This window comes from Marmota flaviventris, chromosome 17, assembly GCF_047511675.1.
Source record: "Marmota flaviventris isolate mMarFla1 chromosome 17, mMarFla1.hap1, whole genome shotgun sequence".
Lineage (NCBI taxonomy): Eukaryota > Metazoa > Chordata > Mammalia > Rodentia > Sciuridae > Marmota > Marmota flaviventris.
In genome coordinates, this window is record NC_092514.1 from 23,583,108 (window position 1) to 23,610,463 (window position 27,356).

General features: G+C 39.4%; 1 protein-coding gene across 2 annotated transcripts in view; it reads left to right on the plus strand.

Moving 5' to 3' along the window:
* Stx8 (syntaxin 8) overlaps positions 1–27,356 on the plus strand; it is a 257,620-nt gene that overhangs the window by 36,546 nt on the left and 193,718 nt on the right. For both annotated transcript variants that reach the window (XM_027946946.2, XM_027946945.2), the window contains 2 exons: positions 5,888–6,012; positions 17,257–17,349. In XM_027946946.2, the coding sequence (XP_027802747.1) occupies positions 5,888–6,012; positions 17,257–17,349 (218 nt within the window). The remainder of the gene's footprint in view (positions 1–5,887; positions 6,013–17,256; positions 17,350–27,356) is intronic.

Genomic DNA, 27,356 nt, shown 5'->3' on the forward strand with positions numbered 1-27,356 from the left:
TCACTCTTGTTCACTTCCAAGTCCCTGAGATGAGCGCCTGATACATTAAGGATACTCTGTATTTGTTGGATGGTTGGAGGGATAGATGGACGGGGTACAAAAATATAATAGGATGGAGTATTGGACTGAAAGAAGTTAACAGTCTATAAATATGGCTACAGATACTCACATACCCATAGAGCATGAGCTTCAAGGAGGAGTGTTATTTTGGGGTTGTTATTAGGAACTGTGCTGATGCTTGAAAGTAATGAGAAATTTCCCTTCCTATGTTGTGTCCATTCCCTCCAACTGGGCCAGATCTGGAAATCTCTATTTCTATATCCAGTCTACTCACCAGTACTTGTGGAATTTCCCTTTGAATCAGTATGTTAATTGTCCCTTTCTCTGTGTTCCCTGGTGTCCTTTCCTTTGTCTAGATCCCATTGCTGCCCACCTACATCACTGCACAGCCTTCAGCCTCCTCCCCACTACAGCCTCTCTTCAGAGTAATCCATCTGCGTCCTGTTGCCAGACTTTGTCTCTAAAGAATTTATGTCAAAGAATCTATTTCTGATTGAAATTTGAGCCTCGGTGCATCTTTATGTTCACAGAACGAAACTACACAAAAAGTTTTGAAAAAGGAATTGCCCTTAAATACCATAGTAGCATTTTCACATCTATAGGCAAGTCTAGTTACGAAACTTTGCAGACTCGATTCAATTCACTGACACCTTAGAAATAGCTTTACTAGTCCAAACTGCAAACCTCCCTTGTGGTCTGTGAATTGTCAAACACGGATATTTTTTCCAGACAAAACAAACATTTTGTATAGTCACTGTGACATCTTTTTGAAAAGCTACTTCTTGGAATTCACTGCCTTTTCAATTCTGTATTCAGTTGATAAGAACGTCCTCCCTATGAACTTTAACAAGCTTCAGCTTCATTTGTCAACAGAAAGATGGATTATCTGTGCCCCCATATTATTACAATTTAATAACATATGCTGTTTTCTTTGGGGGATGAAAATGAAATCATTTTTGTCTTTAGAAAGTGACTGAAACCTTGTGGTAAGATCTATGTGAGACAAATGCCATATTAATAAATATGTTAGTATCTATCTGATAAATTCTTTTTATTAGATAAGTTCCATCTTGAAAGAATTTAGATAAACATTTTTGATACATTTTAAAAAGGTGGGAGCCAGGCACTGTGGTGCAGACCTATAATCCCAGCTACTTGGGGAAACTGAGACAGAGGGATCACTTGAGCCCAGAAGTTTAAGGCCAAGGACTGGAGGAGTGGTTTAATGGTAAAGCACTTGCCTAGCATGTGTGAGGCCCTGGCTTACATCTCCAGCAAGGAAAAAAAAATGAAGTCCGTCCTAAACTCGGCAACATAAGAATTAGCATTTCCTCTCTTTAACTTCCTTTGCAAAGGAGAAATACTCCTTGCTTGTCATTCCAAAAGTGAGGTTGAGATACAAGGTGTTTAACTGACAGAATTTCCTTTCAAGAAATTCTCTTCATCTGCTTGAACAGTGTTACTCTTTGCTGCTAAAATCTTGAAGGCAGGTAGCAGTTGATAAGTAGGATTTTTTTTTTAATCTCTCAAAATGAAAATGTTAAATACTTTTCTCATTTTATCTTCCTTTGGCTTGAAGCCCTCAGTGCCCTCAGTAGTTTTCCCAGTTCTGTTTCGTAAACATTTACTGAATGCTGCTTCTCTGGCGTATTCTGAGGCTGGTGGTTTTTTTTGGTACAGGGGATATAAACATGACTGTCATGTGGCCTCTTTCCTCACAGAGCTCATAATTTAGGAAGGGAGACAGATGAGTAAATAACTAACTACAATCCTGCTTGATAAATGCCACGTTAGAGGTCATGAGCAAAGTGCCATGGGAGCACCGGCGAGTGATTGATTCTCGGGAAGGGGGAGGGGGTGGGGATCAGGAAGGACTAAGCAGCAGAAGTGACATTTGAGTTGAGCCTTAGGGGATGAATAGAATTTTGCCAGATGGACAAAGAGATGGGGGTGGGGACACTTCAGACTCATACAAAAACATGAGAGTGTGAAAGTTTGTGCCTTTGTCTGAGTGGTTGAGCAGTGTGTAGGGCTGAAGGAGAGGCAGGGTGTGGAAGGGGGGATGTTGAAAGATGATGATGCAGAGATCACCAGGGCCTCGTGTTAAGCTCACACTTGACCTGTAGCTTCTGGGGAGTCACAGAAGTCTTGAAATATAGAAATGAAATGGTGAGATATTTGTTTTTAGAAAGATAATTCTAGCAGCATAAGTATAAGATGATTTAGGTGAGTGTGACTGGGAGCATAGAGACCAATCAGAAGAACACCATCTCCACCGTCCACGTGAGAGATGATGAGAGTCTGAGCCCAGGAGGCTCTACCACTGGGGATGGAAATGAGGACATGGAGTTGAGAACCATCTCTGAGGGAGGCCTTGGCCTTTGATGAGATGTGGGGGAGAAGAGCAAAAATCATGGCTTGCATGACTTGCTGACCAAAACAGAGGGTGCAGGAGAAGTAAGGCTTACAGGATGCAAATAATGCATTTGACTTTGTATATGTTAAGTTTGGAGGAATGCCAGTTGGAGATTCTGTATTTGTGCCTTTTCATTTAAGATAGAGAACACATAGGAAAATATCACGGGTAGAGATAAATTGGTAAGTCTTTACCCTGATTGAAAAAAATCACTGTTAAAGGATGGAGGACATGCCTTGCCTGAATTTTTATATGTGGCGCTTCTTTTTAACTATTCATGTGCCATTTTTTTCCCCCTTACTCCCAGATTCTGATGCAGCACACTCAGGGCCATTGTGTATAGAACTGTACTGAATGATAGGCATCATCCCAAATGATGAATCTATAAAGAAAATAAAGCATTCTACATATAAAAATACCTGTAATCTTAATATTGTACCCACTCTTATTAAAGAAAGGCACATGCATTGCTGGATTTCCTGGCAGGTTTAGGACATCAGCAAAACCGAAAACACCAAAATAGAGAGGAGGGAAGAGAGGAGGAGATGGCAAATCAGCTTTGGGAATTAGATAACTCTAGGAAGTCTTTCCTATATGTCTGTTGGTGATGTGTATTTAATAGTATTATTAAATTGTATTTATGTTGTCACTTTTGCTTTCTAAAAGGTGTTTAAAACACACACACACACACACATATACACACACACGTGTGGGGCTGGGCTCAGTGGTAGAGCGCTCGCTTAGCATGTGCAAGGCACTGGGTTCCGATCCTCAGAATCACATAAAAATAAATAAAAATAAAGATATTATGAAAAAGTACATACATTGCTGAAGTCCCAATTTGTCATTTTTTTGAGGTTACTAAAAGAAATTGTACATTTTTTCCCTTTTAACATTAATTTGCGTGCATGTGTGCATGCGTGCATGTGTGCTCTGGGGATTGAACTCACAGCTGCACTCGTGCTAAGTGTGTACTCTATCAGTGGGCTATACCTCCAGCCCTTTTGTATTAATTTTTAAAAGCATGTGTTACCACAAGGACCAATAGTGGAACATTTCAGCAGTAACTTAGAGAAGCAGTATCACCTAGTTGCAATTTATTCATTTGAATGGATACTAATAGCTGGTCACTGATGCACTTCTGAGGTTACTTTATATGCCTGTGATCCATGCACTGGAGTGAGCTGTATACAGAATCCCACGTGATTCCTATTTTGACAAAGGCTGGCACTTGCAAGATGGTTTAAGGGTTTAGGGGTATGCTTTGATTGAAGAAAAAGCAAGGAAAGAAGTAAATTTGCAAAGCTAGGTGGAATTAAATAATTATTATATGGAATCTGAAATCTTGACATCTTGGATTCTTGGGGGCCAATCATGTGAAGTTAAGGCTTTAAAGAACACATCTGTCTTTTGGATAAAGTGAAAGTGTTTGGCATGCTAATTATAGTACACTTGAATAAGGGAGACCAGCTATATGCTTAAAATCTTAGTCTAACGATTTAAAAAAAAATTTCCTCATTTGGCTTGGGTTTGTTTCTTAATACATATTATGTTCTTTGGTTGGTTTTAAAGGACTAAGCTAAAAATTAAATTAATATGACTTTTTGGGCTTGAAAATTTTAAGTGTCTCCTGTGTATATAATGCAATAATTGGTATAATGATAAGTTAGTTTCTTGAATGATTTTTGTTTTCTAAGCACTACATTAAGCATTTTTCCCACATTTTACATATTGTCCTCCCCCCGCCCGAAGCCACACACACAAGGTGGAATGAAAATGGCACCTATAATGAGAATCTGCACTTTGTAAGGCAGAGACTTTGGTTTGCCTGTAGTTGTTTTTTCTTTATCCCTGTTAATTAGAATAGTACCTCTCACAGAAGTACTGAGCAAAAAAAAAAAAAAAAAATTGAACCCAGGGGCACTTAACCACTGAGCCACATGCTCAGCCCTTTAAAAAAAAAATACTTAGAGACAGCATCTCACTAAATTGTTTGGGGCCTCGCTAAATTGCTGAGGCTGTCGTCCTGTCTCAACCTCCTGAACTGCTGGGATTACAGGCCTGTGCCACTGCACCCACCACAGATTTTTTTTTTTTTTAAAATAAACTAATTATTTAATCCTCCCAGAACCTGTGGAGATGGATATAACTATCCCTATACTTCTGGTAAGTGATGTACTGTTGTTAGCTGTTCACTCCATAATGGAAAACAGGGTATAGAAGAATAAAGGTGATTTTTCTGTTCTACCAAGTCTTTTTTTATTTTATTTTTTAAAAATTTTTAGTTGTAGTTGGACCCAATACCTTTATTTTATTTATTTATTTTTATGGGGTGCTGAGGATCGAACCCAGGGCCTCACACGTGCTAGGCAAGCGCTCTATGCTGAGCCCCCAGCCCATATCAAGTCTTATCTATATAAAAGGTTAAGGATTGGGATATCGGTTGTCTCTAGACAACCATGCCATCGGGGCTAGAGGAATGAGCAACGATGGAGAAGTAACTTGCTGGAGCAGTGCCTGCACATAGCAAGTGCTTAACTGTGTCAGTTGTTGCTGTCACTCCCACTACTGCAACATTGCTATCGTCATTTTTGTTTTGAATCCAATCAGCTCTAAAGTGAACCTTCGTTTGTTTCGAAGTGGTCAGACATAGTTTCCTGAACAAGGTGATCCTCACAGCTCAAATAGATTGTGGAAAAGTCAGGGCAGGAGAGAGCGACTTGAGATGAGAAGAATCCAGTAAACTGGGACTGAGGCAGAGACTGGTCTCAGCAGGAACAGGAAATCCCCAATGTGTTTGGTGCAAACGGGGCATGTGGGTTACTAGAGGGAGTGAAGACTAAGATGGACAATCAGACTGTGTTGATTATATTATGAATGCTACATTACAATCATAAAATTGGATTTGAAACTGCATGCATTACTGTCTGTAAGCAACGAAGGAAAATTATATTATCTTTTTCATGCTATAATCAGTAATTGTAGCATTGAATCTGCTTGAAAAATATTTGTACATTTGGTGTCACATGGCCTGTGAGAAACTTTGTCCTAGTATGTCCTAGTATGAAGAATACTTCCAATTGGCTTTATGTGGTTGAAATTTAAGAACCTCATTTATCAGCCTCTTCTATGATTATTGAGTCAAATGTATCTTGGAGGATTATACGAGTATTATGTTCTCCCATCATCTCTTTAACAGGCTGTAATTCCCTGGGGACCAGGTTTGAGCCTTATTCATGCTCATAACTCTTCTAACACTAAACACAGTTCCTGGAACAGACTAAGGATGCAATAAATTGCGCAAATTGAATTTTCAAAGCATAGGAGGCTGGCCACCTCTGCACTTATGAGGGGAATTTGCATCTGAGCTGTATTTTTTGAGATGTGTAATGCATTTAATGTGGTTCTTAGGTCCAGCCTGATGAGTGAAGAGGCTAAGCGAGGAGCACCCAACCCTTGGCTCTTTGAGGAGCCAGAGGAGACCAGAGGCTTGGGTTTTGATGAAATCCGGCAACAGCAGCAGAAAATCATCCAAGGTACTAAATACCCAAGGATTGTGGGCTCAGAAACCTTTTCTGATTTTTGACTGTGGCCTTGAATGTTCCTTATCCTCATTGAAAATTGGAATGAAAACTGCTGGTCCTCTAAAGCTCTTGGCATTTTTGTGCCTCAGGGTACCTGAAGAGTGGAAACCTGCTGTCACCTGTTTTAATAGCTGATGGAAGTAGTGATTTTTCCACTGGGTGAGAACAGGTCTGAATCTGATAAGTCTAGGGGACCTTAGTGCATATGCTCTTGACTGTTCTTCTAACACAGGACTCCACCTTTTTTTTTTTTTCATATTTTTTTTTAGCTGTCGATGGACCTTTATTTTATTATATGTGGTGCTGAGGGTCAAACCCAGTGCCTCACACTTGCTAGGCAAGCGCTCTACCACTGAGCTACAACCCCAGCCCAGGACTCCACCTTTTTCATCTGCAAAGTAAATCGGTTGACTTTCACCTCAAGTTCATCTTGCTTGTTAGTTATTAAAACCGCTAATTATTTTGTAACTTCTATTTTTTAAAATTCAGAAGTAATGTATACTTTACAACATTTAAGCACTATAGAGACAAGATGAAAAGCTCTCCGTTTCTTCAATTTCTAACCATAAATGGATCAATATGTATTTCCTCAGACTTTGTATATACCTACATATATTCAGTCTAAACACACATATATAAATGGTGTCATGAGGTACATAGCTGTCTTTTAGGTATTATTCCATAGGTTTATTTTTCTTACTAATGTGTGTTATGAACATTTTTTCCAATGTCGGCATGTACAGATATATTGTTCTAAATCTACTTTTTAAAGATCAACTTTATTGAGGAATATTTAACATTATCATAACTAGCACATATTTGAAGCATATGATTTGATAAGCTTTGACATATGTATACACATATGAAGCTATTACTACAATCAAAATAATGAACATAATCATTACTTCCTGAGGTTTTCTTCATGTCTCTTTAAAATTCTTCCTATTACCCCTCCTCCATCCCTAGACAGCTGCTGATCTGCTTTCTGTCACTATAAATTATTTTCTGTTTTCTATAATTTTACATAAGTAGAATGATGCAGTATGTGCTCTTTTGGGAGGGCAGGGGATCTGGCTTTTACTAAACATAGTTACTTTATCCATGTTGTGTATATCAGTATTTCATTTTTTTATATTATAATATGGTATCCCATTATTCACATTTACCACAATCTGTGTAACTGTTCACCTACTAATAGATATTTGCATGGTTTTCAGTTTGGGGCTGTTACAAGTACAGCTGCTGTGAACATGTACTTTATTTGTAGATTCTTTTTTTTTTTTTCTTTTTTTTTGTGGTACTGGGAATTGAACCCAGGGGCACTCTACCATGACTCTTTTTATTTTTTATTTGAGACAAGTTCTCTCTAAGTTGCTGAGTTAGCCTCAAACTTGCTCCCAACCTCAGTTCCCCAAGTTGCTAGGATTATAAGCCTGTGCTATCTCACCTGGCAAAATTTCAGTTTTTTTAGGTAAATACCTATAAGTGGAATGACTGAACCATGTAGTAGAGGTAGGTTTACCTTTTATTTGTACATTTGGTACTAAGGATTGAATTCGTGGCCTTGTACCTGCTAGACAAGTGCTTTACCCCTGAGTAATACTCTAGCACTTTGACTTTTTAAAAAAAAAATTTTTAATTTTTAATAGAAAAAATTATATATGATATTTTGAAAATATTAATACATTGTGGAATGACTAAATCAAGCTAACATAAACATTCTTACATATATAGAGAGAGGACACTTCCAGTCTACTCTTTAAGCAATTTTAAAGTATATTAGTCACCATGATGTACAATAGAGCCTTTTTTTTTTTAAGGGACTGAAGATTGAACCCAGGGCCTTGCACACTAAGCTACCTACCCAGCTCCTTTTTATTTTATTTTAAGACAGTCTTGCTGAACTGACCTTGAACTTCATGCTGGCCTTGAATTTGCAGTCTTCCTGCCTAAGCCTCTAAACCTAGCACAATAGATCTTTTAAATTCATTTGAAACTATCTGAAATTTTGTGTCTTTTGACCAACATCTCTCTAATTCCCTCATCCTTCCTCCATCACCTAGCTCCTGTTAAACTCATAAGAGCAAAGTGAAGAATATGCTTGACTTTTTTCGATTCTGCATATTAGTGAGATCGTTCAGTGTTTGCCTTTCTGTGCCTGTCTTGTTTCATTTAACATAATGTCCTCTAGGTTCTTCCATGTTGTCACAAGTTACAGGATTTCCTTCTTTTTATGGCTGAATAGTATTCTATTGCTTATACATACCACACTTTTTTTTTTTTTTTTAAATCCATTCATCCACTGTTGGGCACTTAAATTGATTTAAAAAAAAAAAAATCTTGACTATTGGGAATAATGCTACAGTAAGCATGGGAATTGACATTTTAACCATGAATCTCCCAATCCATAAATACAGATTTAATTCTAAATAAATAGGTTTATTTAGTTTCATTTTCCTCAAAAGCGCTTTCTAGTATTCAATATACATATCTTGTCCATCTTTTATCAGATTTATCCATAAGTATTTCATATTTTTATTCAATTATAAATAGCATTTAAAAATTTTTCGGTGTCTGTTGCTCCTACATAAAAATACAGTTGATTATTTAAAAAATGTGTTTGGATCATGCAACCTTATAAAAATCACTAGTTTGTTCTCACAGTTTACTTGTTGAGAGTGTAGGATTCTATGCAAATGATCATGTATGTCAATAAAGACAGTTTTGTTCATTTCAATCTGGTTGCCTTATTATTGCACTTGCTACAACCTCTATTACAATGCTAAATAGAAATGGTGAGAGCAGACATCCTTGCCTTGTTTCTGATCTTATTGTTTCATTCACTTGGATACCTGCTATGGTGATATTTTTCTTTGTTCAGTACTGGGTATTTCTTAATTTTTAGAAATATTCTTGTGTTTATGTGGGATGCTACTGAGTTACTTGGGTCTTGCTTTATAAAACAGATCAATGAGGTGTTAGAGCAGGACCTATGGACCAAATCTGACCTACTGTCATCTGTTATATGTTCTGCAAGTTGCAAATGGCTTTTAAATTTTTGAAATGGTGAAAAATAATCAAAAGAAGAGTATCTTGTAACTTGTAAAAAAAAAAAAAAAAAAAAAAAAAAATTATATAAAATTCAGTTTAGTGCTCATAAACACAGGTCTGCTTTTTTTTTTTTTTTAATGTTGTAGATGGATACTATGCCTTTATTTACTCCTATGCTGACGGTTGAACCCTGTGCCTCACATGTGCCAGTCAAGCATTCTTCTACTGAGCCACAACCCCAGCCCTATAAATACAGTTTTATGGGAACACAACCATTCTCATTCCTTTATACATTATCTGTATATGCTTTCCTGCTTACGGTGGCAGAGTTGAGTAATTGCTCTAAGGATCATATGAACCACAAAGCCTAAAATACTTAATATCTACCAACTCCAGTCTAGAGTAGTTTATCCCACTAATGAGCCAAAATCATTCTGCATATTCTGTGTAATGCTTCATGAATAATGAAATATCTTGGTTGGTGGGAATAAATACTATGTCTGAGCTGGTTGAGCCCAGAGGTTCCTTCCCTTTACTGTTTGGAGTGTTTCTTTTCCCCAGCTTTGGGGCGTTCCCTCATTGCTCATGCAACACTCAGTTAAAGACTCGCTGTCTAGAGCTCTCCCCATGCAGATCTGTCCTCTGTGGTAGTACCCTGAATACTTGAAATCACCGTGATCTCCTTGGACTCATTCAAGTCTGCCAGTTTCCACCTGGACTCCCCCAACTCGCCCACCATGGCTGGGAGCTCTCACAGGGGAGTAATCGGGGGCAGTCTTATTTGTTTCCCATTGCTCAGAGATCGCTGCTCTTCGTTTCCTGACATATGTATTTTGAAACTTGTATATTTTGCCTGGTTCTCCCCCCAACCCTTTCCCAGTAACTTTAGGCCAAAAGGAAATCTGGTCCCTGTCAGTCCATCTTAGCCAGAAGCAGAAGTCTAATTCTATTTTGAACTCCCCTTTGTGGTGAAATTGTCTGGTAAATGAAACACAGCAGCTCTCTTGGGGCTTCACCAATTACCGTATTTGAAGGAAAGTGAAAAAATAAAATAACACAGCTTTACATCGAGCACAGTGATTCTTGTACAATAGTTTTCTTCAGGGTTTACATACAGTTCCTGAAAGGACTGCCCTCTTGCTAATTTTTATAGATCATCTTTTTCTTTTTTTTTGGTACTAGGGATTGAACCCAGGGGCACTTTATCACGGAGCTACATCCCCAGGTCTTTTTATTTTTTTATCTGGAGACAGTGATAAGTTGTTGGGGCTGACCTCTAACTTGAGATCCTCCTGCCTCTGCCTCCTGAGTCGCTGAGATTACAGGTGTGTGCACTCTGATGAATTTTTTTGGCATTGTTGCTTTTTCCAAGAAAGGCTGTTTTCTGTTAGGGAAAGTATCTGTCACTGAGAAGGGACTGCATTCAGGGGTTGCTGTGCTGGATGTGAGAGAATGCTCCTCTTGAGTGTTAGCTATGGAGTCTCCACAGCAGAGCACATCCATACCGAGTTCCTCACTCTGAAGGCTTGCTGGCTTCTGGGGTTTGGGAATAGGAGGATGGAGGGGAGGGGAGGGGCATGTTTTAAATCAGATTTTTTTTTTTTCCTTCATGTTTTGAAATGCTGTGTCCCTTGTTGCTTTGCTTGCAAGCTGTTTTTCCATGATAAATGCAAACATGGAAGTAATCTTTATGCAAAACCCTTACTAGCCTTTTCTCTGCCTCAGGAATCTCGACGATGTGCTGAGGTTGCTGTGGTTCTGCCTCATTGCCATGTCCTGTATTAGATAAAAAATAAAAGCCAGGAGGGCTGGGGTTGTGGCTCAGCGGTACAGCGCTCGCCTAGCATGTGTGAGGCCCTGGTTCGATCCTCAACACCACATAAAAATAAATAAAATAAAGATATTGTGCCCAACTACAACTAAAAAATAAATATTACAAATAAATAAAAGCCAACAAAGGTCACTTCTGACTTCCTTTTTGTCCATGGAATCTATTAACCCTCCTTTGTCTTTTTTTTTTTTGTCACTCTGGGGACCAAACCCAGGGTTTTGTACATGCTTAGGCAAGCGCTTCGACCACTGAGCTATATCCTCAACCCTTTTTACTTTTATTTAGAGATAGGGTCTGACTAAGTTGGTGAGGTTGGCCTTGAACTTAAAATCCTACAGGCAAGCACCACCATACCCAGCCAGTTAGTCTTTCTGTGCTTCCCTTGATCCTTAGAAACACTTCGAAAATCATCCAAAATGACAATTTATAGAATTTAGACTTCAGGGCAATGAATGCCTTCCTTGCCTAAACTGGAAACTAGGCCTCCTCATAACCAGTTGGCTTATCCTGGCTTCTGTGGGTTTTTTTTTTGTTTGTTTTTTTTAAGCTGAAACTTGAGTCATAAATGGGTGTTAGGGAAAAGTGGCTGTGGTGGTGACAATGACTTGGTCACCTCAAACATCCCTGAGTTGGCACAAAGGAAGTAAACTGGATATAGCTAGACTCTTGTCCCTGAGTTGGATGGCCAGGCTTTGGGAGAGGTGTGAGGTGCCCCAACTTTTCTCAGGAGGTCCCTGTTGATAGGGTCTCTTAATTAGCACAATCGAGTTGTCTTATTCTGTAGATATTCTTTCTAGATCTGAGCAGAAAGTTGTATATTTATTCTAGATTTCTGTGATCTTAGGTCTCTAAAGGTTTTCATGTGAAATAGGGATGGGGAAGGTGGATAGCCAGATTCCATTTTACACTGAGGAATCCTAGTTGCTAATCTTTGAACCCTTGCAGTCACAACTTCACAATTTTCTTGGACGACGTCCTTTCTTATGGCTGTCACATAGATTAGAAGGATCCCTTTCCTGAAATCTTAAAACTAAAACAGTAATAAAATCACTATTCTTGGGATTTGCTCTAAGGGTCTTCCTAAAATTGTAATTGACTCCTTTATCTAACTTGATTCAATCTTTCCTTCCTTTGTTCCTGCTTTTCATCTAGGGAGAGCTGCTTACATATGTTAGATGTGAGAAGTTTCATTGTGACTCTCCAGGCACTGGATAACACAATGTCAATTGATTTTTCTGCTAAACTACACTCAGGGCTATCTAGTATAGACTAGAGCCTTTCCATCTAGCAGAGACTAATTTTTTTTTTTTTTTTGGTCTATAAGCAGAGTCCTCTGTGGTCATTGGTTGATTGAAACAGCAAGTGTGCTGCCTATATATATAAGTCCTTGGGTAAACCTAGTAGTGCCACCAGCTGGGTTTGCATTTGATGGCAAGGACAGGAAAAGACACATTCTCAGTCCTTGGGGTCCTTGTCATGTGCTCAGATTGGGGTCTGTGGTTGTAGCTCTCAGTAATGTCCCTTTGTGACTTTCCAACTCCTTGAAGAAAATGTAGGATCAACACTCCAGTATATAGGCACAGGGAAGGACTTCCTCAATAGGACACTTAAAGCTCAGGAAATAATATCAATAATTAATGGGTTGCATCAAATTAAAAGCTTCTGCACAGCAAAGGAAACAAAATGTGAAGAGAGAACCTACAGAACGAGAGAAAATCTGTTAGCTACTCTCTAAAAAATGATTAATATCTAGAAAAACAAAACAAAAAAAAACCCAAAAACTTAATACTGAAAAAAAACCCAACTAATAAATGGGTAAATGAATTAAACAGATATTTCTCAAAAGAAGAAATACAATGACCAACAAATAAATGAAAAAAAGTTCAATTAGCAATTAGGGAAATGCAAATCCATACTACAATGAGATTTCATCTCCAGTTAAATTAGCAGCCATCAAGCATATGAATGAACACTAATAAATGCTGGAGAGGATGTGGAGAAAAAGGAACACTTCAACACTGTTGGTGGGATTGTAAATTAGTACAATCACTATGGAAGTCAGTATGGAGGTTCATCAAAAAAGTCGACATGAAACCACCAGAGCACCCAGCTACACCATTCCTTGGTATTTATCTTAAAGAATTAAAGTCATCACACTATAGTGATCCATGCATACCCATGTTTATATCAGCACCAGTTATAACAGCCAAACTACGGAACCAGCTCAGGTGTTTTGTCAATGTTATGAATGGACCAAGGAAATGTGCTTATGTGTACACAATGGAGTTTTGCAGCCATAAAGAAGAATGAAATTGTCATTTGCAGGAAAATGGATGAAATTTGAAAACATTATGTTAAACAAAATAAAACTTAGAAAGTCAAAGGTCATATGTTTTTCTCTCATATATGGAAGATAGGAAACAGGAAAAGAAAGGTGGGGACGAAGACTTCATGAAAATAGAAGGGAGACCGGTAGTGTGGAGGAGAGAGACCAGGGAGAAGAAAGAAGGGAGGGAAAGGGGAAGTCCCAGAATGATATTGACCAAAATCTATTGTAATATCATGTGTATGTACCGATATATAACGAGTTCCACTATTATGTATAATGACAATGCATCAATGAATAACATGGGAAAATATGGATAAAAACATAGAAAAAAATTGTAAAAATATTGATAATTTTTTGCTGTGGAAAATTTTAAACATGAAAGTAGAGTAAGATAATGACTCCATTTCCCCCCCTCATGCTGATTCAGCAATTACACCCTATAAACAATCTGGCTTCATTTCTATGTCTGCCCACCTACCCATTTTTTAAAGTATGGTTCTTATGTAATCATCATTCATACCAAATTAACAGTCTCTTAACATAATCAAATATCTAGTCAGTGTTCAAATTTCCTTGATTGTCCTGTGATGGTTTCTATCAGACTGTTCAGTGTGGTCCATACATTGAAATCAGTTGATGTGTCCCTTAAGTTTCTTTAATGAAAAGGTTTCTTTTCCAACTTTCCCTTTTTTCCTCCAAAGTTCTAACGGGATCATTTGCCCATAGTTACCACTATCTAGATTTCACTGTTTGAATCTTATATTGTTTAGCATATTCTTCTGTCCCAGGTATTTGGTGGTTAGATTTAGTGAGTCGATCAGAATCAGGTTTGTTATTTTTGGCAAGAATACATACTGATGATTGTCCTTTTGTTTTTAATCTACAGTCACCAGATTTTCCTCCCCCACTTACATGACATTCATTTACAGAATGGTTTTCCTGAATGCCTAAAGATAGGAAGTATCCACACACACAATTGGTCCAAAGGGATTTTCAGAAAATGATTGTATTAGTTTTCTATTGCTGCTCTAATAAATTAGCACCCGCTTAGTGACTTAAAACACATTTAATATTGTGCAGTTCTGTAGGTCAGAAGTTTAAAAGATCTACATTCCTTTCTGGAGGCTCCAGGGGAGAATCCATTCCCTGGTCTATTCCTGCTTTTAGAGGACACCCACATCCTTTGGCTCAAGGTACCCTTCTTTCTTCCTTTAAAGCCAGCGACTGCATCTCTCTGACCCATCTTATCTCCCTGTGACAGCAGCTGGGAAAGTTCTTTGCTTTTCAGGAGTCATGATTATACTGGATCCACCTAGTTAATGGACACTAGTTGCCCTTTTCATCCCTGTTGACCTTAATCACATCTGCAAAGTTTCTTTTGCTGGGGAAAGTAATATATATTCACAGGTTCCAGGGATTAGGACATGGACATCTTTGAGCAGGGGCCATTATTCTTCCTACCACAATGATCATCCATCTTTTAAAATTCATACCATTGTAAACCTGAAGGTTTTGTGGTCTGTTATCAATGATCTATTGTGATATCATGATGTCTTGAGTTAAGAGATAGAGTAGGGCAGGTTATGGAAGAACTGTAATTATGACATCATCATAGTTTTGCTGGTTGCAGTGGACTGTTTGCATGGTTTGTGGTGATTTTTACTTTTGTGGGTGGCAGCATTTTGGTGATTATCCCTATGTGGCCATATCACTTACCTTTAGAAATGCTTCTTTACAACCTGGAGAAGCTCAGGTCATTGAGCTTCACAATGACCCACTCAGAGTCTCCATGATCAAGGTCTTCAGTGTCTTTGGATTAGGGAATGAAATTTTATTACAACATTTAAACATGTTGAGGAGATGCTGAAGTCCTGGAGATATTATTTGATTGGAGCAGCAGCAGTTTTAGTCTTCTTTCTCTTGTGCTTTAGAGAGATGGCCTTTAGGTAGTTAGACAATAAGTTTGAGAGAAAAGAATAATGTAGCTATTTTTCATTCATAATGTCTCTACTAGATAAAACAACTTGGGACTTTCAACCTAATTGAAAGCACTAGACGAATCTCCTCTTATTAAATTGTTTTACCTTTTAATTCACATTGACACTTTACCTTCAGTCCTATGTATAGATTATCCTGCGGATGCATTTGGAACTTTCCTGTAGCATCCGGCATCCTATAACAGTATTTGGTTGATGATAGATTTCTCTTGGAGGCCATCCAAGAGGTTGTTACTAAAGACCAAAGGAATCTCATTATAAAGTGATTTTGCTATAAAGTGGTCCCTTGGAATGGTCCCTAGAGATAGCAGGTCATTTATAGTTAAAAAAAAAAAAATACACAGTGTCAAAAAATGTCACTAAGGGGTCCTTACCTCACACCTTTAGTTAAAATAAGTTCCAGATGAATCAAAGAGCTAAGTGTAATGGTTCAATTCCATAAAAAGCCTTTGAAAAAATATAAGTAGATGTTAATGTGATCTTGAATAGGAAGACCTTTGTGATTTCTGCTTTTGTAGATGTACCTTTATGTGAAAGTCATTTAAAAAGCCCGTAAACAAATGAAGCCACACTGGCATAATCTGACTTCATTTGGCATATTGTTTGGGTGAAAAGAGTCAGCTTTAGAGGGTTCTTTCCAATGTACCTGGAAAAAAGACTGTGGTGACTGCCTCGTTTATTTAAAAAAAAAAAATCAAAATTTAAAGAAATTATCTTGAATAACTTCCTCACTTTTCTGTTTAAATATTCAAAAACCAGAAAAATAATACATTTTTATGTTTTAAAACAGAAGTGCAATTCTACTATACTTTGTTTTATATTCTGCTTTTATACTTAATAACATGAACTTCCGTATTAAAGAATGCAGAAATCTCAGTTTTGAGGTGAAATTGCCAATCTCAGGCTGAGGCCCAGTATAGGGAAGAGCACCAAGCCTTCCCTGCTGAGCAGAAGCTCAGCTGGGGGTCACTCCACTTCAGAGGAGTTGAAGAGGTGCTGCCCCCTAGCTGGGGTGTCAAGGAAGACTGTTCCCTGTGAAGTATCTCAGTGGAGGTACTGGGAGGTATTAGAAACACCAAGGAGGGCGTGTACTGCTGTCTACTAGCTACTGGGCACTGAAGAAGCTGAACATAGAAGCTGTAAACACTGATGGGTCCTGTCAAGAGAGAAAGCTCGGGGGCTGGGGTGTGGCCCAGCGAGAGCACAGGCTTAGCTTGGGGTTTTAGCCTCAGCAATCACCACCTTGGAGAGATAGCAGGTGGTGGTGGTGGTGGAGGTGGTGGTAGAGAGGGGTGGTGGGGAGGGAGGCCCACCCTCGGACACACCGGGCCAGGAAACAAAAACCCTGGCAAAGGAAAAATATATTTAAGAGATCCACGTAAGTATTCAGAGAACTCAGGAAAGGTGATTGTGGAGCTGAGAGACAAAGAATTTACATCCAGCTTCCTGTTTAGATATCTTTAGGGAAATACTTCAGGGAAGATCATTGTAAATACATCATTGCATATTATCTGAATGTTATATGTATTATATACATTCCATAGACCTATGATTGATAAAGGGGCACAGTCTAATCTCAAGATGGATTTTGATCCGTAAATTGAACTTATCCTCCAATTACATAGTACTTCAGAGCTTCTAGTTCTTCACACTTCAGTTAGCCTTAGGTAACATTGTTCTTCTTAATTCTTACAAATCTGATAAATTTTAAAAAAACTATTTTTTTTGTACTTTAAAAAAATTAGCAGTGGTGTGAAAGCTTTTTTGTGTGTTCTAAAATTCTTGTGTATTTCCTATCTATATCCTTTGCTTATTTTGAAAATCATTTTAGTATAAGCTGTGTTATACTTAACTTTTTGTTTCTATGTTAATTATTATATCCCTTGTCTCATATATTGAGTTGTGTTATATGCCTGAGTGTACTTATGGACTTTAAATTGCTTTCCTTTGATTTTTAGAGAGTTTAATTATTTTTCTCTTTGTTTCAGAACAGGATGCGGGCCTTGATGCGCTTTCCTCTATCATAAGTCGCCAAAAACAAATGGGTCAGGAAATTGGGAATGAATTGGATGAACAAAATGGTAAGGACTAGTTTGAGATTGATCATATTTGCATTTGTTATAAATACTATAGGCTTGATTTGTTGAAGGTTTCAAAAATATATAACAGGTAAAGTGGCTTAATGTCAATAGATTGTTAAGGCTTAATTCAATTGAGGGTGATTTGTGGCTGATTTTGACTGTAATTATAAAGTCCTGTGTAAGGAATTTGATTTTAAAAAATTCCCATTTCTCAATAATTATTTTACAAATTATTATTATTTTTTTGTGGGCAGGGTTACTGGAAATTTAACCGAAGGTCAATTTTCCACTGAGCTACATTTCCAGCTCTTTTTTATTTTGAGACAGCATCTCACTAATTGCTTAGGACCTTATCAAGTTGCTGAGGCTGGCCTTTAACTAGTGATCCTCCCATCTCAGCCTCCCAAGCTACTGGGATTACAGGCATGCACCATGTGCCTGGCTCAGTAGCTGCTTTTAAAAATATTTGTTTTATGATCATTTGTCCCAAGAGCTTTTCTTTCATGTAGAAATGTTATGAAATTACTCGGTGCTTGACACACTCTGATTCAAGACATAATTAGGCATGAATGGGCCTCCTATTATCTACACACCCAGTGGAGTTTGGGCTTCTTTGACATAAATACCAGGTTGCAGGGCAAAAACAAAACAAAACAAACAAAAAAAACTGTTTAAGGATCTTTGTTCAGGACTTGATTTGACACATGAGATTTGAGAAAGATTAACTTGAAAACCACAACAGACTGGACTGGGAGAGACAGAGCTTTGAAACATGGATGGTACCTGAAAGACTCTTGCTTGGACTGTGTAGTGGGAAGGGATATTATGGTTTTGTTGTAAGCTGTCTCTCAAAAGCTCCTGGGTTAATGCAGGAATGATTAGAGGTGAAATGATTGGATTTTGAGAGCTGTAACCGACTCAGTCCATCCTAGTTTGAATGGACTGGGTGGTGTGATGTGGCGGAGGGAGGTGGGTCACTGGAGGCATGAAGGGTTCATCTTCCTGTGGTTGTCCTCCATCCCCCACTTCCTGACCACCATGAGGTAAGCAGTGTTTTTCCACCACACCCTTCTATCATGATGTCCTGCCTCACCTTGGGTTCAGAGCAATGGACTTGGCCTGCCATGGACTCAACCTCTAAAACTCTGAGCCAAAAATAAACTTTTTCCTCCAAGTTATTCTGTCAGATATTTGATCACAGTGTCACAAAGCTGACTAAAATGGATGAGAGCCTGAACAGGAGTCTTAGCAGTAGGAATGGAGAAGAAAGGATAGATGCGAGGGGCCGGCAGTGCTTTTACTGGGACTGACAGGGAAATTGAGAGGAGTCACTGTGAGTAAAGAGCATAAGACCAGTTTGAACATGTCCAATCAGAGATGCCAGTAAGAAGGCCAAATGGAAGTGTCGAGTTGACAGTTGGAGATATGGTACCAGAACTCAGGGAGAGGACAGGAAAAGGAAAAGATGGGAGAAACTTAGCATAGGGGTGGTACATGAGAGCATAACAGTGGACGAGCCTGTAGCGAAGCTAGCATTTACAGAAGCCCCCTGCTGTGTGCTAAGCACTGTCATCTGTGTCATTTCATTTAGTCTACACTACATCACGAAGGCAGTATCATCTTTGTTAGAGACAAAACTCAGAGCAGCTGAGAGCATCATAATGCCACATCCTCATAATGTCACATTTATAAGTGACAGGATTGAAATACTAACTCAGGTTTTCTAATTCTATTATGACTGACTTTTCTGTTACACCAGCCTCCTTTCAAGGAAGAAGAAGTAGAGGGAAAAATACAAAGAAAAAGGTTCTGAGGTCTTAGCTTTTGGTAATGGTACCATGATGGAATACCTTCCAAGGAAAGTTACCATCATGTATGAGCCAGCATTGAATTCCTGGCATGGGTGAAGTCTCACTGTGAAGGGAGGGTTGTACTTGTCAAAATTGTATAATGGGCACTTTTTTGTTTTTTTTTTTCTTGTTCCTAGGAAGAATGAGTTCATTTGTTCCCAGGTATTATTCCACTTGTCTATCACATCTATTTATTATCTATCACATATAGATTATTAAAACAAATGGAGAAACACTGTATAATCCTGATAGTGGTTTTTCATAGTTTCAGTATAGAGAGGAAAACAATTTTGTCCTTTTCCTGACAGTGCAGTTTATGTATTTGCATATAATTCAGTTGTTGGTGAGTTCCTTGGTTGAAATAGTATTGGCAAGAAAATAAACTTCATAGAAAAATCTGCCAACATGAAGATATAGCTGAGCAGTAAAAGCTCTTGCCTTGCAGTTGTGAGGCCTTGGGTTGGATCCCCAGAAATATTTAAAAAAAAAAAAAAAAAAGGAAGATCTGCCTATTTGGTGTAAAATTGTTCTTTATCCCAAAGAAATTTAGCCTGTTCAATGGGTCTGACTACAAAAGACTCTGGCCCCAAACTAGTGAAGTATGCCCAGCATGTGATGTGTGGACAGGAAGTTAAGAAAAGGAGGTATATTATTTGATGGGGAACTTTCTAAAAATATGGTGAAATCACATATTTTTCCAGCATAAGCAATCACATCAGCACATCTTTATCTTGTTTTTAGTTTATTGGTTATCATACTTTGCTGCAAATTAGAATCCCCTGGGGAGCTTTTTAAGACTTGAAACACCCGAGCTATAGCTTTGTTAGTTTTCTATTGCTGCTATAACAAAGAGTTAGTGGCTTAAAATAACAGCTCCATCGGTCACAGGCTCTGTCATGGCCTAACTTGGTTAAAACCACGATGTTGGCAAGGCCATGTTCCTTTCTGGAGGCTCTAGGAGAGAATCCATTTCTTGCCTTTTCCAGCTTCTAGAGGCTACCCACATTCCTTGGCTCATGACCTCCTCTTCCATCCTCAAAGCCAACAACAGTAGCTTGAGTTCTTCTCATAATTCGTCACTTCTGCTCATGCTTGCCTCCCTGTTGTGCTTTTAAGAACCCTTCTGATTATGTGGGGCCCACCCAGTGTAATTTCTCCACTCACAGGTCATTTGATTAGCCGTCTTAATTCTACCTGCAGTCTGGATGCCACGTTGCCATGTGATCTCACATAATCACAGGTTTCAAGGACAAAGACATGTGCATCTTTGGGGAGCCATTATTCTGTCTCCCATAGTACTTAATACCAAGTAAATTAGAATCTTCAGGACCGGGGCCCAAGCAGCAGTACTTTTTAAAGCTCCTCAGATTGATTTCAATATGCTGCGAAGCTGGAGAACCAGTCCTTATTGAATATGCCGAGAATAGTTCTAGCCCTGTCTTCCTCTGCGTCTCCCTGATCCGCATCTTCATTTGAGACCCGAGTGGGTATGTGTGTACATAGACAAACATGAGGTATTTTTCCCTTAGCTGCCAACATAAGCTGGGTTTTCTCTGTGGTGGCCTCCCAAGGAGACGACAGTTAAGCTAGTGGTTTTCTAATGTGCACATTTTCTTCTCAGAGATAGGGCAGAGTCAGCCATTTTCTCTCACAGGAACTGAGAGAAAGACTCTCTGAGGATAAAAAATTATATTCCTGCCAGGACAACAGTCAGCCTCCATTCGTTTTGTTAAAGTGAACAAAGGCCGTTATATCCATAGGTGGTAAGTGTAGAATTGCAGCCCCATCTGGATCTTTATTGTGATCTGAGTGTGTCATAAGTCAGGGGTACTGGAAAAAGATACCACTTTTGTTGTAAATATCTCCATATGATTTACTGAACTACTGAATTATTCTTTTGGTTCTCATTAAATGAGAGAAACAATAGGCCGGGATAATGGCCAGCCAGGCCATTTTGGAATCAAGTATCAAAACCTTACTAACAAAATCATTGTACTTAGAACATAACCACAAAACCAAAGGGTCGAATTAGCTTCAATTTAGAAATTCTGTTTTCAGTCTTCTCATAGAGAGTTAAAGAGAGCCTGACCCACACCAGTCATTACCCTGTTCATATGCCAGTGACCGGGCCTAATGAGGAGAGGATTAGCAGTGAAGCGAAAATCCCGGGGCTGGGACACCCAAACCAATGTACACTGGCCAAGGAGGAATGGCAGGAGGGAAGGGCATTGAGCCAGTGAGATCCCCCTCATGGAACCATCGAGTTTGTGCACTTCAGCTCAAGGTGAACTGTGAGAATTGGTGGGCACAAGGGGTTGTGACAGACCACCCAGAGGCTGTTCCCAAACCAATAGCTATAGTGCTGGTTTATTGAGAAATTCTTTACGGTTCATGCTCAAAAAGACAGACTTTTTAAAAACATGAAAGCAGGAAAATGAATGGGGTTGACTTGACCAAAGTCGATGCTCTGAGACCTAGTTTTGGCATTGGCCCAACCTCAACAGCAGCACCACACAGAACTGTAGAGGCACGGTTCTGAGGGTGAGATGGCACAGAGAGCAAGTCTTTCCTAGCATGTGAGGGTCTTCATTATTCTCTCAGCTGCTCGGATATCTCCAGTTGGCCGGTCCTTTTGATGTTTCTCTGCTAGTCTGTGATCATGTCCTTGCTTTCTGCAAGAATAAGATGTCTTCAAGAGTCCGTGGCTCCCTTTACAAGGAAATGGTGTGTAGAACCAGAATTTCTGTGCAGACTGGCCCATTGCCACAGGGGTGTCCTTGCCTTTCAAGCTCTTTGTCATTATATCATCATGATTTTTTTTTTTTTAGTACTGGAAATTGAACCTAAAGTGCTTTACCACTGAGCTATGTCCCCACCCGCCTTTTTAAAAAATTTTGAGACTGGGTCTTGCTAAGTTCTTCAGGCTGGACTTGAACTTGCAGTCCTCCTGCCTCTGCTTTCTAAGTCCCTGGGATTACAGGCATGTGCCACCATACCCGGCTTTGTGTGTGTGTGTGTGTGTGTGTGTGTGTGTGTGTGAGAGAGAGAGAGAGAGAGAGAGACAGAGACAGACAAACACACACTTAGACACTGGCTCTCATTGTGTTGCCTAGGCTAACTTCAAACATACAAGCAGTCCTCCTGCCTCAGCCTCCTGAGTAGCATGCATGTGACCTATTTTCCCTTCTCTCTGAAATATTTTAGGATCTTTTATTTACCATCAATGTCTTGAAATTTTGTCAACATGCCTTGATATAGGTACATTTTTATTTATTGTGTTGGGTGCTTGAGGTCCCCTTATAATCTAGAAGTTTCATTCTGGAAAATTCTCTTGTTTCCTTTCTCCTATTTTTCTCTTTTCTCTTATTGGTCAGATTTAGACCTCCTAGATTAATTCTCTAAGTCTCTTATTTTTTCTCTTGCTTGTTGTCCATTTCACTTCTTGATTTACTTTCTGATTTTAAGCAGAAAACAATATACAGACAGTTGTTTTGCCCCCCCCCCCCCCCCCCCCCCCGCCTGGTGCTGGGAATTGAATTTGGGGCTTCATGTATGCTAGCAAGTGCTTTATCACTGAGCTGCACCTCCACCTTTAGTTAAGTTTTTATTTATTAAATGGAATGTGTGCACATACACATACGGTGCAGGCCAGGCCTTGTGTCCCCCTACCCCTGAATGCCCCCATTATCTGCTCAGTTACTGCTTCCTTGTTCAACCTTGGTGAGTCACCAAATCCTATCATTAGAATTTTTCCACTGCTGTCCTTCACCACCAGCCTGTTCTGGGCCACTGTCACCTTTTACTTGAATTACTGCAGCAGCCGGACTCCTTGCCTCTTGTCTTTATTTTCTAACTTTCCTGTACCTTATCTCAGATAATTCGTTTTGGACCATAGACTCGTGTTATCAATTTTTCTTTTTTTTGGTACCAGGGATTGAACCTAGGTGCATATAACCACTGAGCCACATCTCCAGATCTTCTTGGTATTTTATTGAGAGACAGGGTCTCACTGAGTTGCTTAGGGCCTTGGTAAGTTGCTAAGGCTGACTTTGATCTTGTGATCCTCCTGCCTCAGCCTCTGGAACTGCTGGGATTACAGGTGTGCACCACTGCACCCAGCTCACGTTATCAGGTTTGGGTGGCACCCTGCTTTTACTCTGGAAAAGTCCACACTTGTTCCCCATGGATTAGTCACTGCATTCCCCACCACAGGAATTGTACACCCCACCACACTGGCCCACTTCAAGTCTTTCAGTGGTATCCGTGTGTTAGGCTTGGCCTCTGATGCTGTGTGGAGGTTTCATCCATCCATAGGGACCCTTCTGCCCATTCCTGTTTCCTGCCCTGCTGCTCTCCTTTCCTTCCCCACACCAGCCAATAATATCTTGCCTTGGCTGGAGCTGACTCGTTCTTTTCAGTTCAGTTTAGGTTAGGGCATTGTTTTCTTTGGGAGCTCTTCCCCTGCCACAAGCTCCCCTAGCACTTTGTTTTTCCATGGTTAGAGCTTTTGTCGCTTGTCCTTAGCTGTGCTGCAAGCTCCTAGAGGCCAGGCTTTCCCTTTTATTCTCAGTTGCATCTGCAGTGCCAGCTCACATGGTGGGTAGTGTTTGATTATACTTGTTAAATTAATGAACACGAATAAGACTTCACAGACTGAATCTTACAGGTTTTTGTAGACATCAGTGAACATGAAAGTATTTACTATGTATTTGCCAAGTTTAATTAGACCAATTTGTTAGGCATTTATTTTTATAAAAGGAACTACCGCTTATGATACAGCAATTCAGCTCCACTGTATTGATCTTTCTTTTGGGCAGGGGGTGCTGGGGATTAAATTCAGGGGCACTTGCCCACCAAGCCACATCCACAGCCCTGTTTTGAATTTTATTTAGAAAGAGGGTCTGAGTTGCTCAGCACCTTGCTTTTAAAGCTGAGGCTGGCTTTGAACTCACCATACTCCTGTCTCAGCCTCCTAAGCTGCTGGGATTATGGGTGTGTGTCACTGCACCTAGCTCCTTTTTAGTTTTTACTTTGAGACGAGGTCTCACTAAATTGCTGAGGCTGGCCTTAAACTTGTAATCCTCCTGCTCCAGCCTCCCAAGTTGTTGCGATTACAGGCATGGGCCATTCCATCCTGGCTAGAGATGTCTTAGTAGAGGAGGTCAGTCTCTTATCTTTGCCTAAAAGAACTTAACATCCCTATTCTGCCTGTGCCCACATCCTGGATTATTGAAATTTTACTATTTTCTTAAAGGTAAGAGACATTTATGAGGCATAATAGTCCCGGGTGAGCCTCTCTTTTCTTGTGTTAATCCGGTTTTTGGCTCAGGTTTCAGAGATTTTAGTCTATGGTTGGCTGGCTCCAAGGCAGAAACATCATGGTGGAAGAGCATAGTAGAGGAAAGCTGCACAGCTCATGACAGCCACAATTCAAAAAGGAAGAGAGGAAGGGGCCAGAGCTAAGATGTAGTCCCCAAGAACATGCCCCAGTGACCTACTTCCTCCAACCATGCCCCCACCTGCTTGCAGTTTCTACCACCTCCCAGCAGTCCATTTAAATTATTAATCCCTTAAATGGATTGATATGCTGATGAAGTTGTAGCCCTCATGATCCAATTGTGTCCTAAAAGCCCCACCTCTGGACATTGCTGCCTTGTGGACAAATCCTTCAACACATGTGACTTAGGGGACATTCCAGACCCCAAAGATAACATTCTTGCTCCTCTCTGGATCTCCTATAAGAGTGTGTACACACACACAAACAAAAACCAAAAAACCAAAACCAAAAAAAAAAAAAAAATCACCAATACTGGGATTGAGGAGACCAGTGTGTCCTTTGAAAAATTCTTCTCTTTAACACAAAATGATCCAATTTTACATAAACATCACTGAATTGCCATTCATCGATTAGTTGAATTTTCATGTTGAAAATGGAGAAAAATAATGTGGTAGGTTATATAATGAGCCTCCCCAAAGTTACCCACATTTTGATCTCTGGAATCTGTGAATGTTACCTTATATGGCAAAAGGAATTTTGCAGTTGTGTAAAGTCAAGGCTACCAAGATGGGGAGATTATCCCTGATTATCCAGGTGAGCCCCACATGCAATCACAGATGTCCTTATAAAAGGTGTTGCTCTGTTGTAGGGTGGTTGCCTAGCATATGCAAAGCCCTGTATTTGATCCCTAGCACCTGCAAAAAACAAAAACAAAAAACAGAGAATTGAAGGTTTGACATAGAATAATAAAACAATATAATAACAGAAGCAAACCCTCCTGGATTTGAAGATAGAGGAAGGAGCCACAGACTAAGATAAAAGGAATAAAGCTCTAGAAGCCAGAAAATGGGTTTTCCCCTAAGCCCCTGGAGGGACACCTTGATTTCAGTCCAGTGAAATTGGTTTCACATTTTTTTTTTTTTTCTAGAACTGTGTGTTGCTTTAAATTGCTAAATTTGAGATACTTTGTTATAGCAGGAACAGGAAACTAATGGTAGTAATCTCAATGTCTTTTTGTCAGTTGTCAGTGAATTCAGATTAACCACCCTTATGCTAAAAAAATGTATTTGGAGTTACTATGTGTCTCTAGCTCTCTTAGCTCTTGAGGTGATTTCTTTTAAGCTGGCTTCACAAGAGGAGGCTTACATTGCTAGTAACCAATTCAGCCTCTATCCCAAGTCTCTCAAGCTGTTTGCTTAGCTCTTTGACAGAATTAGTCTTACACAGGAAAATTTTATGTGGGCAGTTTGGTGAAGAATCCTCTTTGTGTATTACCCAATATCAGAATCTCCCAAAGCATGCTAGGCAAGAGTATTTTAGGTCAGATGGAGAGAAACATCTAACATTTTAATAGTTGTATATTTTATTGTGGGTGAGAAATAAAAATGAGTAGCATTTAAAACCTATGATTTCACAGCATTATAAAATTTTCTAATTCAGTTAGCTTGTATATGTCATAAAAAGAACAGTGAATTAATATAAAGAAAAGCATTAAGCATATATGGTGCAGATGAAATATCAATATGGCAAAAAATTTGAAGGTGGTATTTCAAGTGCTGAAGTTTGGGAAACATGGCTATAGGAAGATTCTTTTTTGTTAAAATCTAGGTTGCTTTAGAGCCCTTTCTTGCTTTTTGTCCCCGTCCTGCTGTAGTGACTTGTGGCTTAATTCAAGCAGCTTTCCACTTGGCCCTCCTGCTGCTGTGATCACATGTTAGATGAGTGGAGGGTTAGAGGAGCTGAAGAAATGGTGCCCAGGTTGCTTACCACGGACCTGCTGAATTGAATTAGACAAAAAATACACGAGTGTGAAGAGGTGGCTGTGGCAGGAACAATGTTATGCTGCTTACCCAGAACTTAAGTATGTTAACTTTTTGAAGAAAGCAAGATCATTAGGAACTGCTTCTTTAAACATGAATGAATTTGAAGTGGAGGGACTCCTGTTTCTGCTTGGCAGGTGGGATGTGAGGAGGGAAACCTCCCACCCTGATCCATTGCTCAGAGCTTTAGCCTGGTGACAACTTCTCATTGCCCTAGACACATTATGAGTCAAGCTGGCCTTTATGCATTGTCCTGGTTCAAGAACCCAACCTTCCCCTTCTCAAATTTGGGATATGGAAAAATATCATTGTCAGGTGGGGAAATGGTTTTCTCTAAGTGGCTGTGCTGGTCTAATTTCAGGTTTCCTTTAATGAGATTCATTCAGTGCTCCAGGGATTAATGGAGTCTGCTTTTCATTCATAAATAAATTTGCAGGTTGCTTAGTCTCAGAGAATCTTGGGCTGGAAAGGAGTTCATGAGGTCATTCCCTTGCCCTACCCCCTGCCATCTTTTCTGCAAGAACTTCTACCTAGTCATTCGTGACTCTCATCTGTTCTTTCTTCTAAGATCTTCCCAGAAGGCATGGTAAATTCTCTTGATGTGTGAAATCAGTAGCAGCAATGACAGCTTACCTTTCTTCTGTCCACATTTGTCCATATGTTCAAACATTTTGCCAACTAACTCCATAGCTGTCCTTTGTCTAGATTTAATAAATTTGTTCCCTTGCTGATAAGAAAAGGCCTTATTCTAGTAAGCTCTTTTTCCTAAATCCAAAGTAATGTTTTTTTTTTTTTCCTTCTTAGCACATTCTCCAAATTGTACATTCATTAAGCAGATAC